The sequence below is a fragment of the Mytilus trossulus genome, chromosome 4, assembly GCF_036588685.1.
Source record: "Mytilus trossulus isolate FHL-02 chromosome 4, PNRI_Mtr1.1.1.hap1, whole genome shotgun sequence".
NCBI classification, from domain to species: domain Eukaryota; kingdom Metazoa; phylum Mollusca; class Bivalvia; order Mytilida; family Mytilidae; genus Mytilus; species Mytilus trossulus.
The window spans coordinates 76,933,522-76,954,394 of NC_086376.1; the positions used below are offsets into that span (position 1 = coordinate 76,933,522).

General features: G+C 31.6%; 1 protein-coding gene across 1 annotated transcript in view; it reads left to right on the forward strand.

Annotated features, from left to right (window-relative positions):
• The window catches only part of LOC134715999 (uncharacterized), a 39,806-nt gene extending 32,700 nt beyond the window's left edge, over positions 1 to 7,106 (forward strand). Inside the window, exons 10-11 of the mRNA XM_063578656.1 lie at positions 1,668 to 1,766; positions 6,904 to 7,106. Of these exons, the coding sequence (XP_063434726.1) occupies positions 1,668 to 1,766; positions 6,904 to 6,968 (164 nt within the window). The 3' untranslated portion in view covers positions 6,969 to 7,106. The remainder of the gene's footprint in view (positions 1 to 1,667; positions 1,767 to 6,903) is intronic.
• The last annotated feature ends 13,767 nt before the right edge of the window (positions 7,107 to 20,873 follow it).

The window sequence follows — 20,873 nt, forward strand, 5'->3', positions numbered from 1 at the left end:
AATGACTAATCATGTAGGTATACTGAAATTGTGAAAATACTTTTCTGGCAAAACATTTAATTTCTCCTTTTCCGTTTTAGCCTTATATTTTATTAAATTTTCGTCATAGAGTTTTTAATTATGCATAATTAAATCCCATTACCTTGAAACCTGGGCTTAGCTGTCGTATTGTAAGTTTGTGCATGTGCATCTCACATAATAAAACTAAAATTACCATTTAAAATGACTTTTGTGACGATTAGGGCTTAAGTATACTTTATAAAGATAAAAAGATTAAAATTGTTAATATGTTTTGTTCTATTGTGTGCTATGTCTAAACATTTATAATCTTGCTGTGGAACCATTTTAGTTTCTTTCTGATTTCGCTCTTAATATAATGAGACATATTGCTTTTTTACAATTATTTAATCCTCATTACTAATATTGGTTATATGATATTAGTATTGAGAAAAAAGTAAAAACTCAAAAATACTGAACTCCGAGGAAAATTCGAAAAGGAAAGTCAAAAATAAAAAGGCAAAATCAAAAGTCCAAACACATCAAACGAATGGATAACAACTGTTATACTCTTGACTTGGTACAGGCATTTTCTAATGTAAAAAATTGTGGATTGAACCTGGTTTTATAGCTAGCTAAACTTCTCACTTGTGTGACAGTCGCATCAAATTCCATTACATTTTCAACAATGCGTGAACAAAACAAACATACTCAAAGAGTAAAAATGTCAAAAATAGGGGTACAGCAGTCATTATTGTGTTATCATCGTAATCATTATAATAACAACAAATATAACGAAGAAGCACGAAGAGAGCGTGTGCCCCCAATTTTCTTTTCGCTCGCCGCAGCGGATGGTGCATTAAGTGTTATCCTTGTATGTCCGTACGTCCAAAAATTAGGTTCCAATCTAATAATTTAGCATGCCTCAAAAAAATGTTATGAAACTTATACACAATGGTCATTATCACAAAACACATATAAATTTATAAATTTTAAATTGTAGGCTTTGATAAATAAACTCATCATAGAAACCAGGAATTAAATTTTATATATACGCCAGACGCGCGTTTAGTCTACAACAGAATCATCAGTGACGCTTAAATAAAAAAATGTTAAAAGGCCAAATAAAGCACGAATTTGAATAGTATTGAGGACAAAAAATTCCTAAAAGTTTTGCCAAATACAGCTAAGGTAATCTATTCCTGAGGTAGACAAGCCTTATTATTTCAAAAATTCAAAATGTTGTAAACAGTTAATGTATAATTATGAACAAATCAATGATAACTCAAGTCACCACAGAGGTGATAACCCCACCTTCAAAAAAATGACTGCGTTCCAGTATTCAATTAGATTGTTGCTGCTTAATTTAATTCAAAGTTGTTCTTAGACTGCCTTGGAAGTTTCGTTTAGGTCCTTTCGGTTCATTCGGTCGTGTATGTATATGCATATTACTTTGGAGCGTTTCTGTTTAAGGAAGTCAAAGCCATGCTTCTCTTATAACCATTACATAGCACAACAATTTTCTCTTAACATTTTACACTATTTTATATAATATTACTTTATTTTATGATGACGTTTGTATTATTTCTTTGAAACAACTGTTAAAGAAACATGTATTGTAGGTAAATATTTCTGTAATAATGTAACGATGTTTTGTGTTTCATTTGTAGGTCCGAATGCATCATCAATTAGAGGAGAATTAAATAATATGATGAAAAAAGGGGATCAAAAACTTGGTGCTTATAGAGAGTCAGTTATATGTTGTTCTTGTAAGTAAACGCTTGTTCAATTTGTTTTAAATTTAAAAGAAAACTATTTTCTGCCACGCATTTGAATGACATAGAAAATTACTAATTGATATTTTATTTAGATTCGATAGATGAAAATATTTCGCTATTGTTTTGAAAATGTCTGTTAGTCGATACTGTTTTTAAACGACCGCAGATACCGTGCAAAATAATATACTAGCACTGAACTGATCTTTGATCAGGAAAACAGATTATAGAGTTTCATAGAAAAACACTTAATTTTCACCGATAACTTTTTGTATTAAACTAGGTGACTGAAATTGAAATTAAATCTTGGTAGAGCATTCACACGGCTTCATGTTTTTTCGAAAAGAAAAAAAGATGACATAATGATGCTTGGGTAGAACACTTCAAAACTATAATGTGACAGGTGTGCAGTCTAATCTTTCAAAATATAACTTTAAATGTGTTGAAACCATATCCGTTTTATGATTTGAACTTTAAACATCAGACGAATCTTTTTTCTGATTTATCTATTTTATAACTGAGCATTGGGTCTTCAATGCTCTTCAACTTTGTATTTGTTTGGTTTAATAACTTTTTTGATCTGAGCGCACTGATGGGTCTTATGAAGACAAAACGCGCGTCTGGCGTATTAAATTATAATCTGGGTACCTTTGATAACTATTTGTATGTTCATTCACATGAACGTGTGTAACGATCTGTAAAGGTTTGTCCAACTCTTTTCCATGCTTTATTAATGATAAATGATAAATAACTAGTGATACATAAACTAATCAGAGATACCATGACTAAATTTAGTATACGCCAGACGCGCGTTTCGTCTACAAAAAAGTGACTGGTGTTATCTAAAGACAACAGTAGTATACCGCTGTTCAAAACTCATAAATATAAACATGTTCATTGAAATTAATAAAGATAAAAAACTGCATGCTATTTGTTTTTTTTATAATGAAATAGTTTTGAGACTAATATCGTGATCGTTTTCTCAATTGGGAACAAACTTACTACAATGAATTTAATACATTTTAGACATACGTTATTTAAACATACCATTCTTTTTCAAACTCAGCCTATCGGAAAAAGTGTATGCATTACAAAAGAAAACATCGATATCATAAAACAAGGCGATATCATAACACAAGACGATATCATAAAACAGGGCGATATCAAACAAAGTTTAGGTCCTATCGATTATCGAATAATCGAAGGCATCATCGAAACAGAAAGTTCCGACCACGTTACCACTCGATGAATAATCATTCTTACAGGCATTCCGTAAGTTAATCATTGGGTGTTTAGTTTAAGAGGTTATGGTTAATTTCCCCTGAATATGCTTCCTTCACAAGTTTTAAATCCAAAAATGATGACAATTATTGGAATTTTAATCACATAATTTTAGGATTTGACACCAAATTTCGACATAATTAATATATAATTTAGGGCTACACATTTTTGTTTTTAGGGATAATTTGACACAATATTGTATATTGTACATGTTTTTGTATAGTGTAGCATCAAAAGAAACCCACAACTATACGACATTAATTTGTATCTTCGTCGGAAATTTGAATTTTAAAGATGTCCTCATTCAATTCGAGAATATAAAGTTTTAAATTTATAGAAAAATTGGAAATCATTTTTGAGCCCTTTTGTGCATTTCATAGTAGAGTAATAATTACTTGATAATGTCGTCTCAATCTAAATCATACAAATAAGGAGAAGTATTATTATTTTAATGAGGCAATTATCCACCACAGTATTTCAAAAAGAGAAACAAACAGTTTAAGGTCCTCGTACGTCTTAAACATTGAACAAACAAAATACCATATGTGAAGTTATAAAAGGCATCACAAGAAGTGAAAGAACTCAATGAGAAAACCAACCGCCTTATGTTTTCTAAAGCATTCAAAGTTATATGACAGACAGCCACCCAATCAATTACAGCCTCCTGTCAATTATAACATTGATGTGAAATTCTGAATTTAAGTAAAACAAATCTGTTCATGAAATCAATTCAGGCAAATTGTGTCCTATCTTAACTTTACTGCTAGAAAAGTTTCTGCATGGAGCAAGATGATTTATTACTTTTTCCCTGACCTTGGTTTTAATATTTTTGTTTTTCTTTTGATGTACTTATTTTTTACCAAGGTTAAATGTATTGTGGTGTATGTGCTTTCCCCTTTGATTGATTAGTACCTTATAATGTTACTAAACATATTTTTACGTAATGACTATGTAACCAAAATATTGAGGTCATTTTTTATTAATTGTTAAGTGTCGCGTTTCAGAGAAATTATTTAAGAAATATTTTTTTACTCTTTGCATGTGAAATAGACCTGGACATTTTGAGTTGTGTTTCGTTATATAACAAGTAAAATTTCTTATACATGTTTAATATTACAAATGTGTGCCTCTAATACAATACCATGATATAACTTATTGCGAAACGAACTCTTCTAAAATGAAAAATGTACAGAATTATAGAATAAGACATAAATTATAAGTGCTGCGTAAATATAGAAACCAAATGCAGTAATACAGCAAAGCTATAAATTAAAAGTTATCATTTATTTGAAGAATAAAAACAATATCGTTATTTTTTTTTAATTACCATAATGACATTTATCTATGTTTGACTGGTGTGCCATATAGCCTTCAGTTCCATGTTGGCTTCTTTCATTTTCTATCTATTCCGTCTATGATTAAATATTATCTATTTCGTGTTTATATCTTAATACATGAAAGGTCAGTTAATTAGAACAAAAACATTACTTTGCTAAAGGGTGGGGGAAAGATATAAGGGTGAATTCTTGATAATGTTGCATGTAAATCGCCTCTCATACAACTAAGGAATGTCAGTAACTAGCACACAATTTTATTTAGAGTCCAGATGAAGACCACCTTCGACTTTGGGATTTTTTCGCTGCGTTGAAGATCCATTGGTGGCCTTCGGCTGTTGTCTGCTCTTTGTTTGGGTTGTTGTCTCTTTGACATGTTCCCTATTTACCTTCTTAATTTTATTTAAACGCACGAAATGAAAAATGGGTTTGATTGGTTTATTGGATATCAGATATAATTTACATGTCATAATTATTTTGATTGAAAAGCTGTTGTGCATACAACCTGATTTGACTCACAAAACCTTTCTTTGGAGGTCAATTTCAAGTCGGGATCTTGATAGTTTAGTAATATTTTACATGTATTATTCCGTTTGGTTTTTTTTTTTATTGTTAGAAGTATTATGTGAATCTTATTAGTTTAATCATTATAATTAACTTTTAAAAAAAAGAAGATTTAATCAGCATTATTGCATCAAATCTCATTAAATGCGCAGTTCAATTTGAAAAATAAATGTTTTGAACTTTGTTGCATATGAAATCATGCAAGTCATGATATCAATTTGGATAGTCCCAATTGATAGAATTTCAAAGGATTTCCACATAGATTGTTGCTTTTATATCATAATTTAACGTTTAGTTATAATATTTTATCAAAATTGTTGCTTTAAGTGACATAAGATGTACATTGCAATCTAATAAATAATCTTTATGGACATTTATTGCGATTGAAATTATGCATGGAAAGATTTCACTATGATCAAGTCAATTTTTCAAAATAATTTATCCCAGTTAAGGAATTTCAAAGTTTTTTTGCACAATTTAGTTTTTTTTAAATTTTAAAAGAAAGTGATGTGATGGGTTAACCATTTATAGGATAAGACTTTTTAAACAACCTTGCTGTATTAACGTAGCATTAAATTAAAGTAATGGGGTGTCACATAATGTTGCTAGTTCATGTGTTGTAAAAAATATACGAATGACCTTGATTTTTTTCTAATAACATGTTAAGACTGCAGTGGATTTGGTAAGGTTTATTAAGAAAATAGAAGAATGAAAATGAAAATTAAACGTAGTTATAATGTAGTCACTATCTGAGTGCAAATAGTTATTGAATAGCGCAGAATAATTTCATAGTTCTTTCTTTTATGCACCATATGTTTATAATGTTAGATTATATTCATTTCTTTTTGCTCCTTCTGCACTTTATTATGTCACCGAAGTGTTTTCACGTCTTAAATTTCTCAAGTGAACGACTCATAATTCAACAAATGTTACTTAAGTTCATTTATATACATTTGTTGATACATTTCTAATGATATCAGGGGGATATCCAAATTTATAAGTTGATGACAAACTGATAAAAAAACGAGAAAAGACAAAAAACGAACAACACATAATACAAACAACACAACACAGTATAAAAAAAATTAATTGAGTTCCACGAACCCCACCGAAATTCGGTAGAATATTGACAATTGCAATTGTAAGTGCTCTCATATGTATAATACTTGATAGAATTTTATAAAACATGTATTGTGTGTTTATATTAGCAGTGTCCTTCGAGTTAAAAAAAAATCCTTTGGTTGCTTTTTAGATATTAGTAGTCTAATGAAATAACTAGCACTTTAGTCAAGTTTGCAGTGGTCGCTTAGTGTAACGTTTGCACTCAACGTAGTGACTTTAATATTTTAAGGACAATATACAAAACCGTCAATGTAGTTAATGTTTACTTTAAATGAATGATTGTTTCAATTTTAGTTTTAGTAATCGGATTCTAAGAATCATTTTTGGTGTGTTTATTTCTGAAGTAAGTGTCAAATCAATAGCTACAATGTGAACAGTATACTTAAGAATTAAACAGTGCAGTTTATTGTGTTCTCAAATGTTTTACTAATTAACCTTCATCAGCAACTTTACTGACAAAAAAGGTGTAAGAAAGCAAACTAAAATTCTGTATTAATTGTGAAAAAAAAATAGCACTTGAAATATGAACAAATGAATACAGGGATTAGTTGATTAACATTTTGGTCACAAGCGTCACTGAAAGAAATATGCTCTGAAATGCGTATTTAATATACATTTTTGTCACAAGCGTCACTGATAGAAATATGCTCTGAAATGCTTATTTAATGCAGGAGAACTAGTGACATTTAATGTTAATGAACTAAATTAGAAAAAGTAATTTCAACAGGTTTTTTTTTCCTAAACCACGCGAATGTCTGTCTTTAGAAAAAAAGAATTAAAGAGTTGTTATAATTGTACAGTTATTCATAACATTATTTCTGTATTTTCAGGCACACCGGTTATATCCATACTATGTCTGACGATTGGATTAATAATTCAGAGATTAGTTCGGTGATGACGGTGTTTATTTGTTAGTGCTATATTTGATATTGTTTGTGTTATTTAAATTTGTCTCTGATTGTTTTAAAATATTGTATAGGATATATTTGAACATCATATACCTGTATCATCTAATGAAACAGACTGTTATAAACGCCATATTTTTGTTTTGAATTTTCAACACATTAAGTTTATTTTGTTTTGTGAAATTTGTACTATCTATTTAATCCACTATTCTGTTTCCATTATTAACAAGTAGGTGCTGAAAAGATAATTAAGAAAATATTTGTTAGGTGTCCAAAGTAACAATATTTGACACTTCGTCTTGATTGTTTTGGTTATTAAGGTTCCACTAAAGTCAAAATATAGGACACTTCATAAACATCTAAACTTTGCCTGTATGTTTTAACCTATAATAAATAAAGTCATAAACTATGAGAACCTATGTTCATTTAAACATACTTTACATATACACACTGTGTAAATTGTAAATAAACTTGAAATTGTTATGTTGTGGCAAAACCGGTTCTTGTGGTCAACACTAAATTTTCAAAAAAATCTGCAGGCCTGCAAGACGATTTAATTTGCTTAAAATTGGTATGGACGGATACTGTTACATGTAATGCAGGGCAAGCGCATGTTGATTTTTTATAAAATGTATTGATTTTCGAGTTTCAGTTAATTTCATGTATCTAAGTGAACAAATATCGAATTTACAATACAGAAATTGGACAAATATACCATTAAAACATATGTATGTGACAAATCAGCATTAGCTTCCCCTGCATTACATGTAACAGTATTCGTCCATACCAATTTTAAGCAAATTTAGTCGTCTTGCAGGCCTGCAGATTTTTTTGAAAATTTAGTGTTGACCCCAAGAACCGGTTTGGCCACAACATAACAATTTCAAGTTTATTTACAATTTACACAGTGTGAATATGTAAAGTATGTTTGAATGAACATATGTTCGACTTTATTCATTATAGGTTGAAAAATACAGGCAAAGTTTAGATGTTTATGAAGTGTCCTTTTTTTTTTTACTTTAGTGGAACCTTAAGCATATTTTCATGTTTTTGTTTTTGCTTTTGCTTTTGTATTATTTCAAAAACAGATCTTTATTGTCTTTTAGCAAATTAAAAAGTGTTTGACTAACTGCCAAATAAAGTTAAATAAAATTAATCAAATCTGATCTTAAATGTCCATTTTAAAAGTTGATAAGTGAAATGTGTGTCTTGAATTAATTTGAAAATCTGCTCCAACAAACGAATAATAAATCATACTTGTTCACTTCCTACTACAACTTATTGAAACATGTTAATGGGTGTACATTATTTTAAGAGCTGTTTGATGAAACAGAATTATACCAACGGAAGTCATATAAAAATATGCATTTCACCAGTATAGGCAATTTGGACATTTCTTATGTTATAAAATAATTTTACCATAATCATTTATATAAGTATGTGCATGTGTCATCCCCAAGCAATATGAATGTTTAATGCCATACATTTACATTTTAAAAGAATTGAACCAAGCAAAACAACTTCAAATTAAAGTCATCAAAATAGTTTATGTGTAAAGACATTCTAAATTTGATGAGATTTGAAGGGTTTTGTGTTGTGGTGTAAGTTGTAAATTTGCTTATTTCAATAAAATAGACTTTAATATTTTTCAAAGGTTACTATCAGGTAAACCTATCACCAATGCTAAACAATTTAAAGCCTGATACTCTTCATCATTTAGTTTAAAAGATCGTGCAATTTAAACATTATTTAATAAGTATTTTTACATGTAAAGTTTTGTCAAAATACGTGATTTTTGTGGGTAATATGTTAAACCGTATGTATATGTTATATTAAAAAGTTGATGGTCACCTTTTCGTTTTGTTATTTTATTGTTTTATCGTATGTTGATCTCTATCCATCATGTAATTCCAATTTATTTTAATGTTTTTTAATGGTTTAACGGGAATAGCTGTTTAAATGACAGATGAAGATAACACCAATGACTATTCCTTAAACACTCTCCGCAAGAAAAAAAAATAACTCAATTAAAATGGAACAGTTTGTCATTGCGTTTTGTAACAATAAGTTGAAATGAATTCAAGTTGTTACTGCATAACAGTTATCATTGTTGTCCCCACTTGTGACGCGTTGCATGGGACATAGAAATATTCCGTCATGTTTTGTGAGCACTACCTGTGACATGTGTATTATTCTTGTCAGATCTTCCTAAATCTAATATTATGAGTTCAATTAAGCTTTGTCTTGAAGGAGTTCAAAATATAACGCCCATTAAATCATTTTAAAAGAGTTGTGTCACTTTGGAATATAAATTTAATGAAATGTTTTACGACTGTCATACAAATGAGAGATTAAACTAGCTATAAAACCAGGTTAAATCCACCATTTTCTACACACAAAAAATGCCTGTACCAAGTCATGAACATGACAGTTGTGATCCCTTCAATTGATGTCTTTAAAGCTTTTGATTTTGCCTGTACGGACTTTTTGTTTTGACTACCTTGGAGTTCGGTATTTTTGTTATTTTACTTTTTATATTAATAATTGCATTGGTAGCGCTTTCTGGCGTACATAATTTTTAAAGGCAATATTATTAGCGCTACTAATGAAGTGTGATCAAGAAAAATCTATCATACACTCGAAATTTCTAAGGTGTTATTTTCTTTTAGAAAAAAAAACCTGACTTATTAAAAAAATCTGTATCTCTTATTTATGAATCTCTATTTATAACCAACTTCGTGATGTCTATCACAATTTCACTTTATAGTGGATACATTTAAGGATACTCAAGAATCTTAATATTTGAAAATTTAGCAAGATAGTCCAAATATACAAATCAATAACAAACTGTTGACCTCCATTTTAAAAGTCACTTTCCATTAATTAAGAACGATCAGAAACGTCTGTGAACAAATGGGTATTTTTCTTCTCTAACAGCTTGGATGTATTGTCGAACATGCAACATTTGGTCGTGGAAGCGAGCCATAACGATCCTACATTTTGTCATTAGTAACTAGGTCGTCATGGTCAATATTAAGGTCCAGTCTATAATTTAAGTTTTTTTTTAACAGCAATAACTTTGACGAACTTTCGTGGAACTGTGCGAAATTTGGAAAAATGATTTTATGATTAAGAAACAGTATGAAATGTTAAATTTGAAATTATATATAATTATATTTCTGTATTTTACTGATAAATGTTTTTTTCGCAGTTAACATTATGATACAGTCGAAGATTGTTTTTTCATACATCAATATCTTGATCAATCCTTCATTGAATGTCATGACACTTGGACGGAGATTTATTATAATCAAAATGCAGTTTACTTTTTTTTTTAAAGCAAGTGATGTCTCAAGTATGTGGTCCAGATTGTATGTGTATATTGACTTCTTAACATTATGATTTTTTCTTCAAAGTGTTGCTCCTAAAATATCTCTTAATTAAAACAAAATGAAGAAGAAGAAAAAAAACGTCTGAAGAACAAAGTTGCCAGATTTGTCCTTTAAAAGAGTGCGAAAGTGATACTTATTTATTTTCTATGTTATCAACAATTTAAGCATCGAAACTTACGTATGCTATGGCCATTTTTAAAAGTTGAAAAATGATTTTCCATTTAAACGAGTGTGAATTTTAATGTTTGGGTTTCTCAACAAATTTCGTCATATATATTGATATACATATAGCAAAGTAAGTTTAAATTTTCCCACACTTATGACAATAAGATCCCAAATCACATTCCAAAATAAACATACATATAAATGACAATAATACAACATATTTATTTACCTGTAAAACCTTTAATTACTTCAAGACGTCATTGGTCTCTCATTATTATGATGTACTTGGATGTACCTTTTGTTGTTTTACTAGTCGAAAGAAAGGTAGTTAGTACGATAATATCAAAAATAGTTTAACCATTCTACAAATGAAAGGTAAAATAGCAAAAAAATGCCGATCTCAAAGGAAAATTCAAAACGGAAAGTCCTTTCTTAATTTGCAAAAACAAAAGCTCAAACACACCAAACGTATGTTCCTGACTTGTTGCTTGCATTTTCTAATGTAGAAAATCATGGATTATACCTGGTTTATAGCTACTGAAAACTCTCACTTGTATGACAGTAGCATAGAATTTAACTATACTGAGAACAATGTGTGTGCAACATAAACGAAGAGGAACAAAATGATATAGAGACACTCCATAGAAAGGGTACATAAACAAAAATGAAAAACAAGAACCATACGACAATAACACAAACGCAGAATGCGTAAATACCAAGCCAAGCCAAAAATATATTACTTAAAATCTACTTCGAGACATGTAAAAAATCTAAAGCATAATTTCTTGTTCAATCATTGATGAAAATGAAACATAGAAATAATTATTCGCGTTTAGCAGACAGTATAGTTCGATTTTGTCAAGTAAGGCTAAACATAATTGATAATGAATCATTCACTTGCAAATGAATAATTCGACCTAATAAAATCTCAACTTCAATTTTACCTTTTAGCTAGAGATGGACAACACATGCATTTATTTAATGGAAAGAATGTCGGTGAACATGCATTTTTACAGGTAGTGCCCCTTTAATCCATTAGATAAGATGTCAATTTATTTGTGTCTGGCGAATACATGGTTCATTTATTTGTTAAGGTTGCTTTCAAAAACAAATCCTAAAGATAACTGGCTTATAATTCGGTATACCTGGTGAAATGAAAGTATGAAATGAAATATATGTGACCTTTGTTTGTAAAAAAATATAATATTTTCTAAATATAAGTTTTCTTAAGATAAAAAAGATGATGCTTTCTGTTACGATCTAGATGGCATATGTACTGTTTGAAAGCCAATATAGGGGTGGAAAGATAACAATATACTCTTCTTAATTATCATAAAACGAAGTCCATCGGTATCAAACAGCAGCAAAACTCCTTCCTAAAGACTTACATTCTTCCTGCGGCATTCATGGGTTTTATAGATATGGATACATGTCTTTAAATAGATTTTTACTATATAACATAACAACATCCGCAATTTTGCTACCGGACAATCCTGTTTTTTCGGGGAGAAATCCATATTTCAGTCATAGTATTGTGTCTGACACAACATTGGATTAACCTTCAACGTGCTACCAAAGCTCTAACAGCTTGATTCGATTATATCGTATTATCCAAGAAAACAAATTGTGGAATATCGTTTTGCGTTGGGGTAAGAATGATTTAACAATCGAAAGAGAAACATAACTAACAGAAAGATTGAAAAGATGCTGATAAAAAAGTCACCAAACTAGGCTTATAGTTTGTGTTCCACAGGAAATATCAATAAATGTTGAAAATAATAAAGTGCCAACTAGAGAATGTAAAGAAACTCAATAGGTTTTTTAAAAGTAAGATTTGGAACATCTTCAACCCCTGAGACATGGACTTACAAATGCGTCAATTAATATAGAATAAAAGTTTGTTTTTTTTAACAGTAAAATAGTCGTTGGATTCTGAGAATAATATATTTATATTATCTTTCATGTACCCCTATTTGTGACATTTTTACCTATTATGTCTATTTGTTTTGTTTACAAATCGTTGTCAATATAAGGGAATTTGATGCGACTGTCATACAAGGGAGAAGTTTAGATAGCTATAAAACCAGGTTTTATCTACCATTTTCTACCTAAAAAAATACATGTACTAATTCAGGAATATGACAGTTGTTATCCATTCGTTAAATGATTTTACCATTTGATTAGGGACATTTTAGTATTCTGTAATTTAAGTTTTTGTGAATTTTTAATCAAAATAAAAAAACGCATCTTATCCAATAATGTCTTAAGATGATACCTAAAGAACAAATAAACTGACTTCTTCATTTGATATGTACCTAAGTCAATGGTTCTCGGTATGAAGTTGAATTACAATTTTTAGTGTGATTATTTGATGAAACCCACACAAAGCCCTAGAAAACGGACCAAAAGTGAAGCCAACAAACTTGAAAAAGAATCACAGCTATACATGAAGATGATACATGCCTAGATCTAGAATTATCCAAAGTTATTACAATAGGTAATTTAAATAAAACAATATCAGTATGATCTTGCCAGTGTCGAAGTACTGGCTTCTAGACTGGTGGATGGTATACCTAACGGCTTATAATCTACAAGCAATGATGTTTATCAAGTGTTAGTGATAGAATTAACTGTTGCAGATGCACATTTTGACCATTGATGTCTTATCAGTGGTGACTGTTGACTAATATAATGAAAATCCAAGAGCCAACACAATGCAATAAACAGGTGGCAAGAACCAAAACGGAAAAATTGAACTGGAACGTAACTGTTTTTTTGACTATGTGAAATATATCGAAACAAAAAGTCTTTACCTACAAAAAGGTAGTTTATTTTTTCACCTGTTGTGTAAAGTTTAGTGTATATGCTCATTTTTTTCTGAGTATCTCATACCAAGTGTCCATTGGTTTCAAGTTGTTTGCCTATACCATGATAACACATCGGTTTTTACGGCTTCTATAATCCTGTATATATTTATTCCATTTGCAACCAAATAATCTTATTTCATACAATCTGATAGGTTGTTCAGGTTATGTAAAGTAGAAGGGGCCTGGCTAATCACGAGGTTACCTCATTCCTTTTTAAAGTTTAATTGTTTAATAATACTCGTGTATCAACATATAAGGAAGATATTTGTAACGTCAATTATATCGGTCTAATCATTTAGTAGATTTCAATTTTGCTAGTGAGTCTCCTGTGTTGTTCTTTGTCGTATGCTATCATTAATTATGTACACTGATATTTGCAGCCTACTTGACAATATGTATATAAAGCTTCTGTCCGTTTATCTTTTAATATGCATAGTAGTATATCTCTTTAAAATAAAATCATTGAGTTTGTTGGATTTTTTTTTAACCTTGTATTCATGTCTTCACTTATAAATTTCTCACCCTTTATAATTTTTCTCCATTTACAAGTATTTCACACATTACGGATATAAATGCAGTTATTAGCCTATTAGCACTTGCTAAGGGATTTTTCATTCAATTGGTACCGTGTTGTGAGGTTAAAGATTGACTGAGAAACCTAAACCATGTTACAGTTTCGGGTGTAAGGTCTGGTAATTATCAATCTATCTTATTGGTTTAGATTGTGGTTTACTAATTTATTATGGATAAACATTGTTATAGTCCTTCGTGTAGCTCGGTGAATGTGATGAATATCTTCAACTATATTCCTCGATGTAGAAGCAGGCATGGTCATCGTCATTATTCCCGCGGACAAAGCTTCAAATAATATTGTCTTTATATGTAAATCGTATTACTACGAGTGTCTTATAAAAGAATTAGGAATAAATGAGCACTCAGGTAATCCCACATACAAAAACATATCATTTGACATAAGTCCTTCATGGCTTCTTTGAACATTACATTGAACAACAAATCGGAGGACTTACCTTGTTTGTATTGGATACCTAAACTTCACAAAATTCCGTACAAACAACGGTACATTGCCGGCTCATCTGCTTGTTCTACTAAAGAATTGTCCATTAGTTTGACTAAAATTATGTCCGCAGTTAAAGAGGGTCTTCAAATATACTGTGAAACTGTTTACTCACGTAGTGGTACTAATCATATGTGGATTCTTAAAAACTCTGCAGAACTTCTGGATAATTTTAAATCTCGATCTTTTTCTGAAATTAGTTCTATTAAAACTTTTGATTTTTCAACCTTGTATACAACCATTCCCCGTGTGAAATTGAAAAACCGTCTAAAAGAAATAATCCACAATGCTTTTCATCATTAAAATGGTAGCATACGCTATAAATTTATCACTTTGGGATACCATAAGGCATATTTTGTTAATAAGGAACAAAAGGGTAAAACAAACTACACAGAGGAACAAGTGATCAGTATGCTAGAATTTCTTATTGACAACATATTTGTTGAATTTGGAGGTAGACTTTTTCAACAAATTGTCGGCATGCCTATGGGAACGAACTGTGCGCCTCTCCTGGTCGACCTCTTCTTATTTTCATATGAATCGGAGTTCCTTCAGACACTTGTTAAAAACAAGAAGATCAAAGAAGCCAGGTTATTTAATTTCACTTTCAGATATATTGATGATGTTCTTTCCATTAACAATCCGAACTTTTCTGATTGGGTTCCATTAATATACCCACCAGAACTAAAAATTAAAGAGACCACAGACACGGCTTCCTCCGCCTCATTTTTAGACTTATACCTCGAATTTGACATACACAGTCATCTCAGTACCAGAATCTATGACAAACGAGACGATTTTAATTTTGAAATTATCAATTTCCCCCACCTTAGTAGTAATATACCAACTTCACCTGCATATGGAATATACATTTCCCAACTTATTAGGTATTCAAGAGCGTGCAGCTCCTATTCAGACTTTGTAAAACGTCACCAGTGTCTGAGCAGAAAGTTGATGAACCAGGGGTATGTCAAAGAACGTCTCGTCCTTTTTTCTAAAAAAGTTCATCGGAAGATACCCAGAACTCTTTTTTTTTTTCTTTTTTTTTAATAAAATAAATCCTTTATTGCACATTTCTCTACTGTTTACAACTTACTCGACTCACAGCATTCAGTCTAGTCCAGAACTCGTTGATAAATATTCCGTATCAACTTCACAAATAATACAAGATGGTCTTGAAGTATAGATTTTGCGTACTGACGTTGGCTATCATCTTAATAACGTGTTATAGTATTCTTTTATATGTCTTTATTAATATTACTTGTACTGTTAAGTCAGTTTTTGAGATATTCTTTTGAATTGACTCTGTGGTTATATATAAACATCATACTTTGAACGACAAAATTATTTCATTTACAGATATTACTTTTACTTATGGACCTTGACATACTATGAATCAACTTCCGAAGCAAGGTTGTTGGCTCTCCTGACATTCCCGAAGTCCTGCGTTTGATTGCCGAGTTTATGAGCTTCAGTCCTTGCTTGGAAGTTGACTATGAATGACAAAATTATTTTATTCAATAACTATACTTTTTCTGTTAAGTCTGTTTTTTATGTTATACATTTTACGTGAAACTGTACGTATGTATCCCGTCATACTTTGAACCACACATTATTTTATTTATTATTATTACATTTACTGTTGAATCTGTTGTTTTTATATCAACTTTATGTGACTATGCATGTATGTATGCCTTCATACTTTGAACGACAAAATTATTTTTATGTCTACCTGTGCGAATTTCAAACGCGCAATTTTACACCAGCAAAGAAAACCTTCTATCCTTTACGGGTAGACTTTATATAGATAACTTAAGTAGTCTAAGAAAAGCATAATGAGTATGTTAAATTTGATGTATGCCTTTTTGTGCTTCTTAGCTATAAATCCAGGTTCAATCCACCATTTTCTACATTAGAAAATGCCTGTACCAAGTCAGGAATATGACAGTTGTTATCCATTCCTTTGATGTGTTTGGACTTTTGATTTTGCCTTTTGATTTTTGATTTTCCTTCTTGAATTTTCCTCGGAGTTCAGTATTTTTGTGTTTTTACTTATTATACATCACCTACTCTGCATGATGTCTCTGCTGATGACTTGCTGCCATTTATACAAAAGCCGTTAGGTATTCATCACATTCGCACGAAGCTTTATTCATTACGCCTGTCTTAACTTCATTTTCTGTTCAATTTATGTTTGGAAACCAGTGAAACAAACCCTCATTCAAACCAATACAAAATTACAGCTATACTTTCGGATATTGCGAGTCACATACTTTTCAAGCCAGTCCGTATTGGAAAAGATGAAAAAGAGAAAAGATATTTCCTTATTTTTTTCCTTTGCCAACAAAGGTCTCGATGACGTCAAATAAGACAATTTCTTTCATCATAAATTAGTTCAATCGAAAATACCTCCTTATTTCAAAGATCAGTCTGCACCAATCATTTCTGATACCTATACCAAACCTGTTCTCTGAAACTGACATTATCAAGCTGCTTGATTTCTTAATTGACAACATATTTGTTAAGTTCGGAGGACGTGTTTTTCAACAGACTGTCAGCATTCCAATGGGAACAAATTGTGCCCCTCTTCTTACCGACTTGTTTCTTTATCATTATGAGGCTGACTTCATACAGGAAATAAAGAAGAACGATAATTAGTTAGTGATATCCTTTAGCTCTACCTTCCGCTATATAGATGATGTTCTTTCACTAAATAATTCAAAACCCCATTGAACTAGAGATAAAGGATACTACAGAAACAGTTAAGTCGTCTTCATATCTTGACTTACATCTAGAAATTCACAATGAGGGTCGGTTGAAAACAAAACTTTACGACAAAAGAGACGATTACAGCTTTCCAATTGTGAACTTTCCATTTCTAAGTAGCAACATTCCAGCAGCACCTGCATACGGGGTATATATCTCCCAATTGATACGATATTCCCGTGCTTGCATTTTCTATCATGATTTTCTTGATAGAGGTTTGCTGCTCACAATGAAGCTATTAAACCAAGAGTTCCAAATGGTGAAGTTGAAATCATCCCTTGATAAATCTTACGGACGCTTTCATGAGTTGGTTGACCGTTATGGAATAATTGTTTCACAAATGATATCGGATATGTTCCTTACATCGTAACTACAATCCCCTTCCCTTTCATTAACGTGACCTACCGAATTAGACTATTTACCGGATTTGTTATTATATAAGCAACAGGACGGGTGCCACATGTGGAACAGGATCTGCTTACCCTTCAGGAGCACCTGAGATCACCCCAAGTATTTGGTGGGGTTCGTGTTGTTTATTCTTTAGTTTTCTATGTTGTGTCATGTGTACTATTGTTTGTCTTTTTGTCTTCTTCATTTTTAGCCATGGCATTGTCAGTTTGTTTTAGATTTATGAGTTTGACTGTTCCTTTGGTATCTTTCGTCCCTCTTTTGCAACTAAATTTTTCAATTACAAACAGGTTTTGCCGGATCTTAATATTGACGACTTCAAGTCTAAACCTCCTGATTGCACTTGTGATAGTTCCCAATTCACATATAATCCGGCTGGCCACGTTATTACCGGTGATCTCAACATTGTTAATAATACTTCCCTACAAAATGTGTTACCAAAAGGTCCGAAATATCGTGAGCCTAAATCCATCAATTGGAAATACAACTTTAAAATTTTGATGGATTCAGTCGAGGATTATGCCAGGCAATGGGCTAAGCGCGAGAAGGAAGACATAGACACTCTTTCACAATGGATTAAGGCAGTGAGGTCGTTGATACAAAGCAGAATTAAGAAACTGAATCAGTCTATCAATTTCCAAGCTACGCCAATCTTTAAAGATCCAAATGTTGCAAAACACTTATCCTACTTCCATGACAAATATGTTGTTGTCCCCGCAGATAGCCCCCAACAACATCGTTTTTGTGTGTAAAACTCATTACATTAACTGATTGATAAAACGAATTAGGTATTGACAATTTACTTGGAAACTCAACATATACCCTAAAGACACTCACCAAAGAGGAAATCCTGGATAATCATACGACTGTTCTATGTTCCTATGCAATTTCAATCAAAGATGAAGAACTGGATCGTCCATAGATATAGGAAGATGTGGTGTGAGTGCCAATGAGACAACTCTCCATCCAAATAACAATTTATAAAAGTAAACCATTCAAGGTCAATTTACGGCCTTCAACACGGAACCTTGGCTCACAACGAACAAAAAGCTATAGAGGGCCCCAAAATTACTTGTGTAAAACCATTCATCCATCACTGTATTGGATACTTGTACCTGAACTACATAAGTGTCCTTACAAACAACGGTGTATTACTCGGTCTTCCAAGTGCTCCACGAAACCTCTTTCTAAATTATTAACATCCATTTTATCAGCAATCAATTGATTGATTTGATTGATTGTTGGTTGCTTAACGTCCAGTCATATCAGCAATCAAAGACGGGCGTCAAAGTTATTGTGAAACTGCATATTCGAGAGGTGGCGTGAATAAAATGTGGATACTTAAAAATTCCAAAGATTTTAGCGTACATACAATCTAACTCTCTTTCAATAGTATTGTAATAGTATTAAAACATTTGACTTTTATACACTTGACACAAGTATTCCACATTCCAAACTAAAAGACAAATTGAAAGAGTTTGTATTGCTTTGTTTCATAATAAACTAGGTGCTCCGTAGGTTGCAGCTTTATACGACCCTAGTGGTTGAACCCTGAACAGTTGGGATAAATTTGGTCACAATCTTCAAGCTTGATTCTGCCTGAATTTGGATTGTGATCAAATTTTTGACATAATATAGGTATTTTGTCACAAAATTAATGTGGTCAAACATCTAACAAATCTATTGCACAATACTGTGCACTTGAAGATTTCTTCTTGAAACTTTTCAAAATTCGAAATTTGAAAAATTTTGAAAAAAAGAAAGCCCTTCAAAGAATGGTAAACAAAAAATCCCCACACCCAACTTTTTGAAACCCCTTTGAGCATTAACCCTTAAACTCAATCCCATGCTTTCCATTGCAGTATTGAATTTTGTAGTACAATTTCAGAGAAATCCATACAATTACACAAAGGTTATTGTCTTGAAACTAGAACAAAATGCTTGTTTTGACCCCTTTTTGGCATTTAATTCCTAAACTTTGGCCCCATAACCCCTAAAATAAATCCAAACCTTCTACTTGTGGTTTTAAACATTGCGGTATGATTTCAGAGCAATTGAAATACTTCTACACAAGTTATTATCCTGAAACTAGGAAATGCTTTTTTTGGGCCCCTTATTCCTAATCCCAACCTTCCTTTTGTTGTATTGAACCTTCTGAAAAAATTTCATGAAGATCTATTCCCTTTAACTAAAGTTATTATCAGGAAACCAATGTGTCTTTGGACGACGACATCACACCATTATACAATCCAAAAATTGTTTGGGGGTCATATAAAAATGGCCAACGTAGATACAAGTATCTTGTCTTAGGGAGAGATAAATCCTACTTTGTACAGGATCCCTCTAATTCAAACAAAAAATTCTCTGAAACTGACATAATCAAGCTGCTTGATTTCTTGATGAGAACATATTTGTTAAGTTCGGAGGACGTGTTTTTCAACAGACTGTCAGCATTCCAATGGGAACAAATTGTGCCCCTCTTCTTACCGACTTGTTTCTTTATCATTATGAGGCTGACTTCATACAGGAAATTAAGAAGAACGATAATAAGTTAGTGATATCCTTTATCTCTACCTTCCGCTATAGAGATGATGTTCTTTCACCAAATAATTCACAATTTGGTGACTATGTGGAATGCATCTATCCCTTAGCACTAGAGTAGAGATAAAGAATACTACAGATACAGTTAAGTCGGCGTCATATCTTGACTTTCATCTAGAAATTTACAATGAGGGTTGGTTGAAAACAAAAATTTATGAAAAAAGAGATGATTTCAGCTTTCCAAATGTGAACTTTCCATTTCTAAGTAGCAACATTCCAACAGCACCTGCATACGGTGTATATGTCTCCCAATTGATACGATATTCCCGTGCTTGCATTTCCTATCATGATTTTCTTGATAGAGGGTTGCTGCTCACATGGAAGCTATTAAACCAAGAGTTCCAAATGGTGAAGTTGAAATCATCCCTTGGTAAATCTTACGGACGCTTTCATGAGTTGGTTGACCATTATGGAATAATAATTTCACAAATGATTTCTGATATGTTCCTTACGTGGTAACTACAACCCCTTCCCCTTCATGAATGTGACCTGCCAAATAAGACTATTTACCAGAGTTGTTATAACATAAGCAACACGATGGGTGCCACATGTGGAGCAGGATCTGCTTACCCTTCCATCTGCACCCGAGATCACCCTTAGTTTTTGGTGGGGTTTGTGTTG